This window comes from Empidonax traillii, unplaced genomic scaffold, assembly GCF_003031625.1.
Source record: "Empidonax traillii isolate 1590-97213 ecotype Southwest subspecies unplaced genomic scaffold, ASM303162v1 scaffold632:size372483, whole genome shotgun sequence".
In the NCBI taxonomy this organism is placed as follows: Eukaryota; Metazoa; Chordata; class Aves; order Passeriformes; family Tyrannidae; genus Empidonax; species Empidonax traillii.
In genome coordinates, this window is record NW_020955825.1 from 101,387 (window position 1) to 111,298 (window position 9,912).

At 39.9% G+C, this 9,912-nt stretch overlaps 1 protein-coding gene across 2 annotated transcripts; it reads right to left on the reverse strand.

Moving 5' to 3' along the window:
• Positions 1–483: 483 nt before the first annotated feature.
• Positions 484–8,873, reverse strand: LOC114065242 (E3 SUMO-protein ligase NSE2-like). Of its 2 annotated transcripts, XM_027898978.1 has the most exons (5): positions 8,849–8,873; positions 4,470–4,570; positions 4,043–4,149; positions 1,011–1,033; positions 484–879 (listed from the first exon to the last, which is right to left on the reverse strand). In XM_027898978.1, the coding sequence occupies exons 1-5, from the start codon at positions 8,856–8,858 to the stop codon at positions 845–847; spliced, it is 276 nt and encodes a 91-aa protein (XP_027754779.1). In that variant the 5' UTR covers positions 8,859–8,873; the 3' UTR covers positions 484–844. The 2 variants fall into 2 exon arrangements, with proteins under 2 accessions (XP_027754779.1, XP_027754778.1); XM_027898977.1 differs by lacking the exon at positions 1,011–1,033 and having other exon boundaries at positions 488–879.
• Positions 8,874–9,912: the final 1,039 nt, after the last annotated feature.

A 9,912-nucleotide genomic window follows, 5' to 3' on the forward strand; every position in this document is an offset into this window, starting at 1 on the left:
TACAATTTTGTTATTGGAATACCTTTATAAATAATTGTAGTCTTCTAGAATGCAGTACTAAGGTAAAGCCTTCTGGGATTTCGAAATAGAAAAAGCCTGAAATAAATGCTACTGAATCTCAGAAGAAAAGCCTAAGTTAGGGCAGAGAGTTCAGAAATTATAAGAACAAGACCAAGATCCTCAAAGCTGAGTGGCAGTTTTCTGTGTCCACACACAAGGTATAGATGTGCAACACTTTCTGAAAATTCAGCTCTATAAAGGTTTCCTGAGGTTTCTATTAAAACACAGGTGTGCTCCCAAGCAGAGTAATCCTTGGTCAGAGTGCCCTACTCAAAGTATTCCCAGTTACAGAGAGACAGTAACAGAACTATCTGCAACAGAGCAAAACACTATTACATGCTAGCAGAATCTTCATCTCTAACATGCAGAAAAAACTAGCACACTGACAAGGAAGGTTAAATGATGCAAAGCATGTTTTATTTAGAAAATGCAAGTTTTTAGAAATTCAGGATGGTCAAAATACCTCAAACAAGTTCAAAATGGAATTAGTTACGTTCAATAGTTCAAAAAATGCTTTCAGTTACAGTTGAGGCCTTCAACTTCTCCTACAAATGAAACACTTAACAATGATATGCCTATAAATTAAACACTTAACACTTAAAAAAATATCAATTAGTCTCACAACCAACATACAATCAGCAGCTTATCTCACAAGACCTCTAATAACAAATTTTCTTTGTGGCAGTAGCGTATCCAGCTCACTTGTCCAGTGTTGACCAGCTTTATTTATTCTGACTGTCAATCACTCTTTTAAGTGCTTCATCTGGCACAAGGTCTGATCGTTTTACATCATCATAGCTACAGCCCATTTTAGGGCATCTGTTAAAAAAAAAAAAAGAGAGACTCCATTAAATCGGAAGAATTGTATCTGTCAGATGCAGGCTTCTGCAGGACATCTGCTAGTTTTTGTGTTTATCTGGGATTCTCTTTCTCCATCATTTCCTCCTTACCTCTTTTCCTCTTCACCAGCTCTCTGTGGGAAAAAATAAATCTATCTAAACTATCTATCATCAGCAGAGGGCAGGAAGGGAGGAAGGCAGGAAGGAAGGAAAGAAGGAAAGAAGGAAGGAAGGAGCACAGTGAGAGATGGAGTCTCTCACCTGTAGATCACTCTCTTGCTTCACGTACACAGCTTGTTTCAGCAATGACATCAGCATTGTACGGACACCTTTCTGTGTTGCTTTCTCTCTCTGCAGTCCTCTACAAGCTCCAGGTAACTACCTCTTACCTCACTAATCTGCAGTGGAGAAGTATAATCTTCACTAACAGATAAAAAGAGGAATTATGTTCTAGGAAAACAGAGAGAATGAGACTTGCAGAGACTGACTGGTGAATCAGTGGCCTATCTAATTGGTATAAAGATCAACCTGATTTTTAGGAACTGTGAAAGCTCAGAAAGGACAAATGGGGTCAAATTCACAGCCTCTAGATGATAATCAAATACAAAATGTCTTACAACTACTAGAAACAGCCAGATAAAGACAGAAGGGTAAAAGATATTTAGCAACCAAAGGTCATTTTCCTTTGGCAGTGGCCCAAATATGCACAGATGGAACCTGTAGTCAGAAGTAACACTTTTCCTTAATTTTTTCTCTCTTAAGAGTAACTTTTATTTGAGGTGCTAACTTATTTACATTCAGTACTCATAACTTTTACTCCAGATTTATCCACAGCTTACTGTGTTTGTCATAGACCAGTCATTTAGTTGCTCTGTGCCTCAGTTTTCCCATTTATCACCTTAATACAGCAATAGCTTGCCAGATTAATGAATAACAAGTGCTCAGAAAGCTTCCCACATTTCCTGTAAGCATAAAGTGTAAGCATGTCCTTCCAGGCAGTGGAAAATACTAAGCAAACTGAGAGACGTAAGAGTTGCCTAAAGGAGTGTATGACAAGTCTATCAGCACAGCACCAGTGGCTGTGTGTACGTCAGCTGCAGGGCTGACATGCAGCTACTGCACTGCCAAGGGCACTGAAGGATCCTGTGGATTCAAACTGGAAAGTACGTGTGAGGAAACTCTGTGCCTCCAGAGTGAGCAACAGCTTTGATTTCAGAGTCAGGTCCCCGTAACCGTGCTCTGCTCCATCAGGACACCTGCGCCCACACGAGTGTTGCTGGCAGGAGCACAGCCAAGTAGCACCACCACGAGAAGGGGGTACTCAAAGGGGGAACTTGTTGCATCAGCTGGCCTGCCTTCCCACCACAGCAGATGATGGTTTTTCAAAAGTGACTGCATTTTCATGAGAAAGTTTAAAATTACAGCAGGTCAGTGAGACTGGGTGTAGAAAACCAAGTAGTCCTTCTTGATTTAGTTACAATGAAGCTGTGGCATTGCTTTGCGTGTGCTTTTCTAGCACACTGGAATAGCTGCTGTAAAAGTGGTAAGGCTAAAAGCCAGTGTTCAGACTGCACAAACTTTAGTTTAGGTATAAGGTAGCTTTTAAAGCTAGGTGTTGTACAGCTTACATGATTTTTTAAACTCTAGAATTTCTCTAGTGTTTAACTTCTTAAAAGGTAAAATAAAATTCAGTCGTGAAACCCTATTTGTTTCTCAGCAGTGCTAAAACTTTTGATCCACTACAACAATCTCTCCTACCATGACATTCTCCTGATGGATTTAACAACACAGGGAAGTAGTTAGATATGAACACAGAAGGTATTTTTGTCATGGTTTTGGGCTGTTGAGCACATGCTTCTTAGCTTCTCCCTATCCTCCAGAACACTCACTTTCTTCTCTTCAACTTGTGAGCCGTTTCCCAACTCCTGCTCATTTTTCCATCCAAGTTTCTGTCCATCCATGTTGCTGGTGTTGTTGTTATTCCCAGGATACTGCACCCATTCCACTTTTTTCCCCTAGACCTCGTAACATAGGAAGAGGTACTTCAAGCTGCCTTGACACTAAGGTAGTGGTTGGACATCCCAACGGATGCTTGATTTTATAGCAGTGCTTTCCTGTAGCAGGGAAGGAGTTTGGAATAAAAAATCCTGCTCCACCTTTGTAACCCCCTTGGAGGACTATATAGAGTCTCACAGAAATTAATGCCAGAGTAACAATGGATGGAGGAAATAAACTGCCTGTGGCATTATCTGTGGGGAAATCAGGTTGTTAGTCCCTGTGAGACTTTACCCTGAGCATCTGAAAACTCCACATTTATTTAAAAGTCCACAACTGGTGAGTTTCCATGAGGTCATCAGTCCCAAAGCATGAAGCTCTAGCATAAAGGATGTAAAAACAAATGTGAAATCAATGAGGAAATGATAAGTCCTCTCAACGTGCTCTAAAAAGTGCTTGAGACCCTTTTATTTTTTTTTTTATTTTTATTCTTTTCCCCCTAAATCAAAATCATCCTGGTTTTTAAACCTACTGGGGAGAATTTGAGGTTTAAAAATTCAACTGTTATGTCTTTTCACTCAAAAAAATATGTCCCGTGTGGAAAGTGAGAGGCTGCTTTGATGATATAAAGAAAGAATTCTTTAACTGCATCATAACAGGAACTGCACAATCTGTACTGCACTGTCTGATCATTCTAAATTCTGTACTATCTGAAATGTTGTGGTTTAATATTTCTCAGGTGTTTTAATATTTTTCAGTTGTATTGGAATATAACTGCAAAAGAGGGTGCACAGAGGAGATTTTTGTTTTGTTTGTTTTCATTATTTTCAGGACTTGCTACACAAGCAGTGGGAACAAAATCAGCAACTAAATTTTAGGAAGCTTCTCTTTACTTCTGTTGTGCAGGTACCACAAGTAGCTGTAACTTCCCCACACAATTCCTGAATGTTTTCTTACACATTGTTTTCATTAAAAAGAAAAGCTCTTTCACGTGTACAGTACTAATGAGAAGGCTGTGACTTGGGCAGATGCTGAGGTATTACTTCCTGCAGCCTTGCCAATCCAAATACATTTCCTAGAACAAGTAGAGTAAAATTCCACTTACACAGCAAAGCAAATAGCTTTTCCACACATTCTTTTTAGCTTACCGGACTTTTTTCTTTTTCTGCTTTCGAGACTGGATAATTTCTACAATGGCCTCTTCTTCGTAGGAATGTCCACAGACCTTGTTTCGCACCGGCCTCCTCATTTCCATCTGTAATCAATAAGGTTTGATTTAAAGGAACTGATAATGCCCATGAAAATGCTTCTTATGAGATTTTATGTAAAACAGCAGGAAGTGTGTTTGCCATTCATACATGGCATTCCAGTCAAATTATGGGATCAGGCCTTGCTTGGTAAACTGCGTTCCTACTTACTGGGTTTTTTTCCCAAGCAATGCTGTTCTTCTCTGATAACACTTCTAATTTATACTGCCTGGTTTTTAACAGGTACTGCAGATTTTTAATAAACCAACCAATGTAGAGTATGAAATAACTATTTCCCAGTCGATTATTGCAGCAGTGATAGCATTACCTGTGTAATGGGACAAATAAAGTTCATCTGACTCCGAGTCACAGCTATATCTTCATCGATTTGTTCGATGGTCTCACTATCATCATCTGATATAGGACGAACTAAAATGGGAAACAAGAAAAAAATTATTTAGTATTTAATTAAGATAGCCAATACTTTAAATAAGCAAATAAAATCCAACATTTGCCAAGCTCCACCTCCCAGTGATATCTAAGATGCCACAACATATTTCTGCACCAACACACTGCAAAATATGCTGCATTATAATGTATTTTTAAAAATGTGGATTTTTAGATGGTAACCACTTTTGTGTGTGTGCATGTGGTTATTTACAGCCAATGCTAGAAAGGAGGGCTGGGAAGGAGAGCAAGCTGGCCTGAAGATGTGCAAACCCTTTGGTATTCACTGTTCAAGTTCACCAAAACCCAGAAACACGCAGGTGAGTCCCCAGAATCTAAGAAAGGATGAAGTGGAGGAGATCTGGCAGATCTACCCTCAATATCAGTTTGTGTTTGAGTGTCATATACTTTACATATAAGCTACATTGCCTGTTTATATTGTTTACACTTTAAAAGGAATTTGTACTATTTATCATAACACATCATTTTGTAAGTGATGCTTCTGTATTTTAATAATTACTGAAATTAGTGTAATTAGTGAAAAACAAAAGCCAAAAAGTGTTATGGACAAGAGAAATGTTATTGAAGCAACCTTAAGGGGGAGGGGCAGAATGAAATACTGATATCTCCCAGAAAACACCCGATGGCCCAGTGCCAGGGAATGAAGGGCAGACAAAGAAGAATAAATACACCTTGAGCTAGAGGAGATGCAGGTCCCCACCTTTACCAGAAGAAAAAAGCAAGGTGTAAGCAACTCTATGTACCCAGGGGCACACCAGTCCAGCATTCCATGCAGAAACTAATCAGTCGGAGTCAAAAGCTGAGACACAAGAGCAGCTAAGGAGGAGATATATATCTACATGGATAGATAGATAGATAGATACAGATATAGCTAAGTATAACCTTAATGAAATGTGTACACTTTGGTTTATATTCTTCTAACTTTGCTCTGTTAATTTAAATCTGGGCTTTTAATTGAATGCATTTGTTTGTCTTCAAATCTTATCTGGTAATAACAGCAAACGTAACACCTGCCATGGCTTTCCATTCCTTTGGGGCAGTTCTGCAAGGTTTTTGCAGCAGTGCCCTGGGGTGCAGTCCTTAAGGTGTCCCAAGGTAAGAGAACATTTTTCTCTCTGGCTGCACAAGCTAGATTGTAATGTAGCCACACAGCGTTCAGAGAGGATGACATCCTTCAGTGCCTGTGTTGGCTTTGACTGCCAAGGGAGGACTGAGAAACACAAGTGAACACAGAGGGTTTAGAGTTACTTCATGATTTGCCTTCTGCAGCATCTCAGCCTGGGTTCCTTGTGCTGCTTTTGCACACTATCAGCTGATCTTTGCATCCCTGGCATTCAGCCTTCCACATCTATTAAGGACCAGTGTTTCCTAACTTATGGTCAGTCCTGCGTGTCTGTCTAATACCATCACCTTCCGGATGATAACAGCAGACACCACTTGTGGAGCAACCAAAATCTCTCATACCCACTTCTGGACTGAGCACATTGCCCTGTGAGGCAGCACAGCTCTGGTTGAGGTACTCTGGGCACTGGTCTTGCAGCCATCGCTCCACCACGGCACCTCTCGGTATGCCATGTTTACTTCCATATTTTTCCTTCCTTCTTAACAGAGCTTGCCCTTCTTTCCTTTCCAATATTTAAAGCATTCAGGAATGTTTCTGACCCAGGTACTCTGACCCCAGGTACTGGGGTTGGAACTAGATGATCTTTAAGGTCCCTTCCAATCTGAACCATTCTATAATTCTACTCCTGTAAATACCAAGGGAATATTCAGGCAAGCATCATGGATATTTCAGTGTATGTTACTAAAGCCTCATTCAATAACGGGGTGTGGATTCTGGGGGAAAAGGACCTCAAATGTCTATTGTCAATAATAATTTCAAGGCTTTAATCTCCAAGAATATTAACATACCTTCTGACCCCCTAACAAAGACAAGCACTTGCAGATCAGAAGGAAAAAGTGGGCACATTTTAACAGTAAGTACCCAAACTGCAATGGTATGGACACCAGAAATAGAATTGCAGCAGTCACCAGTTGTAAGAAAAAAAACCCCTCTGTCACATGTTAACCTTAGATTGCTCATATATAAGGTTTATTCTACCGTAAGGACGTAATATTTGAAGTAAATACAGGTTTTGGATGGAAAAAGTGTTTCGGTTTTTTTTTAAGGTAGGTTCTGGAATGAAAAGCAATGGGTGAAATCCCACTAAGAAAGCAAGGCTAAGCAATATTGCAAATATTGGTAGGTCCACATATCTGCAAAATTTGACATACTGCAGCTCTAATCTTTCCCATGAAAAACATCTGGAAACTCACATTTTTCTATGTTGTACTTTGTTTCAGCCCATGAACTTGGCATGTAGTTCCAGTGTATCAGGGCACCCTGTCAACTGACGTTAAAAAGCATCAGCACTAGCAAAATTTAGGACAGGGGATTCCTTACAAAGGATAATTAATTTTTTTATCAGTATTTAGATCCCAAGGAAGGTGGGTGATGTTTTAAAGTGTGGGGCCTGTGCCTGTGACTTTACTTCTGAAGCTCAGCCCTACAAGTTAGGCATTTAAGTAGCTTTCTCGGGAAGAGTATTCACCTTGTGCAGCCCCTTCTGACTGCTAAGGAGTCATCACTTCCCTCATCACTTCTGTGAATGCTCACTTAGGTACCAACACAAGAATTTAGGAGAATACGGTGAAGCCTCCAAGTTTGAAAATATAAGCTCAAGCTTAGGTACTGCTGCTTGAGCCTCCCATGAAGGCTTCAGATCTTTAAATTATGTGAACTAAATCACAGGCTGTAGTAACTTCTTTCCCATACTGGCTTTGGAGGTGATTTAGAAGCCTCATGTTTAATGGTTAAGTTCCATGAGTTGAGACCTGCTCCTTGTAGGTGGGGTATATTAATCTTCCTGGATTCAAATTGTCCTCTTGCTGCAAGCTTATCTGAAACACTTCAGGTTGCACTTAATTTGCAGTGATTTTGTATACAGTCTACCAGAGTGGGGCCCTGGTTTCAAGAGGTGATCACAGCACAAATGAATCATTATTTAAAATATTTCCTTTTCATAAGCAGCTAATATTTTTAATAATAAATATGAAAGACTGGGATGATGCAAGTGATACCTCAAGCATGTCAATAGCAAATTAGCATAAATCAGATAAACCTCCCACAGATTTGTTGTTATTGCTTGATGTTCTACATTACAGGAGGAGAGATGAGAGTAATTTTTACAGTGACAGTAAATTTTGCAGAGATTACACAAGACACACACATACATCCCAAACTGGTCAGTAAGATGCTCTGAACTGTAGATCCGTACATGTAAACTCATACTGGAAGATGTTTTCATTAAGGGCAAAGGCATTTTTTACCAAATAAAATGTAAAGAAGTTTGTAGGATCTAAATTGCAAGTCTGACTATTCTATAGAAAGAAGAAATTAAAACACTGGGTCATGCGTATTTCAGCTAAGTTAGGGTACATTTTGGTAAAAGTGAGTTTTCATTGCAAATTAAAACCAGACACAGAAAACACTGTTATTGTTCCTGAAATTCAGATATTGCCTTAAGTAACAGAAGTGCATACGTCTACTTTGGTAGTCTGAGAGATCACATTTTAAGCATCTTAACAATTTCTGGTTTTCCGTTCCAGGCAATTGAGTCGTGTTATGAGTATTAGTAACACATTTTCTATCTGGCTATCTCAGCAAGATGTTTACAGCTGATTAGTGCCCACTGTTGTAATAAAACTGCACTCTCATAAAGGTATCTATTTTTGGTAACACATCATAATGAATTCTGCAACTGCCAACTGTTTTTTTTTTACTTATTCAATTTTAATTAAAAGCTGGTAGTACTTTGTATCTCTATCACTTTCATCTCCTGATAATATTGTGACTAATATGCCTTAGCTCAGTTTTTACCTACTCTAGTGAGAGAAACTGAAAACTTTTAAACCAGCTTTTAAAAATAGAAAAACTACAGTGTGGAGACATTAACTGCTAGATTGTGACTTATATTAAGCATGGATAGCTCACATCTTAAAAAAAACATGAGAGGGAAGATCCTCTCCATTGGCACTGTTACTTCTACAACCACAAGACTGCTGTCTGCTCACTTCTCCCAGAGCCAGCAATGCCCTCTCCTCCATTTCTGTTTCTCTAACCTGGCCCTCAGTGAATACATGTTGCAATGTAAACAATTTATTTCTCTCTTTTTGTGCTGGGCTGTTCTGCCTTCTCACCTGCCACCATTCAGACACTAATCCTGGAAATCAAAGGGTAACGTTAAGCATGCGGGACTGAATCTTTGTAAGCCTGAGCCACCAGACAGACAAGGCCTTGGCTCCCAAGAGGGTCTATTGTACTGCTGACTCCATAGAAATAACAGCAACTCATCCAGGCTGGGAAAAATCCTATCTCCGAGAGCTCCAAGAAAAACATGAATGTTATGAGGGCAAGTCAAACGCCAAGTGTTCCTGCCAGCAGGGCACACAAAATAATGGAAGGTGGGGGAGGTAAAAGGACATCATCACATCCAAGAGTTGATCTCTAAGAGTCAGAAGGCATGTGGGGTGAGAAAGGACTAGGGACAAGTCCAAAGGAAGGATCTGACACTGCCAAGACCACCCTGGGCAATGCTTAAAAGTAGGCCAGCACGCCCATTACTGCTGTGAATTGGGGTCAGTCTTCAGATCCAGAGAAGCAGACCAGAACAACCGTCCAGTGTCCTTCTCATGCGATGGATCTGCAGTAAATGCTGCAGGAGGAGTGAAAGAAGAGGGGAAGCACAAAATATCTTCCTGGTAAACCTTCCCAGTCTCTAGCAATTTGTGGCCAAGGACTTCCTGAGTCAGAAGTAATATCTTTGCCTTTAATAAGCCCTGGAGTTTTCCTCCAATAAATTTGTCTAAACTTGGAGAGGGGAATTTCGGCCTGGACCTTTCAGCCTGATTAGAGACGGTTATCTTTGCTAGAAAGGTTAGCAACAACTTAATTTCCCTTGAAAATTACTGCAGAAGCTGCAGGTTACAGTTTAATTTGATTTTTAAGAGGGAAAATAAGATGTGCAAGCTACAGCTGCAGTCAAACAGTTCAAAGGCTTTCTGCTTTTGCCAGAGGCATGCGATAGTTTAATTTGCCAACCAAGCCAAACTAGGCTTTGCATTGAAGTACATCACAATTTGATTAGTTGCTGGTGTTGCAATACAAAGTTGATCTAAGGAAGGTGGCCTCTAACATGTTGCTCTAGATTGCAATTGCAAATTTACTTGCTCCTGCCCAGGCCAAGCAACTAGCTGGTAATTTA

Bases quoted from the DNA above. Each gene is read 5' to 3' on its own strand.
- LOC114065242 (XM_027898977.1), bottom strand. The intron at 4,150-4,469 runs GTAATGCTATCA...TATTGATTACAG, and splicing joins TTATTTGTCCCATTACACAG to ATGGAAATGAGGAGGCCGGT. The intron at 880-4,042 runs GTAAGCTAAAAA...TTTTTTTAACAG, and splicing joins CAGAAAAAGAAAAAAGTCCG to ATGCCCTAAAATGGGCTGTA.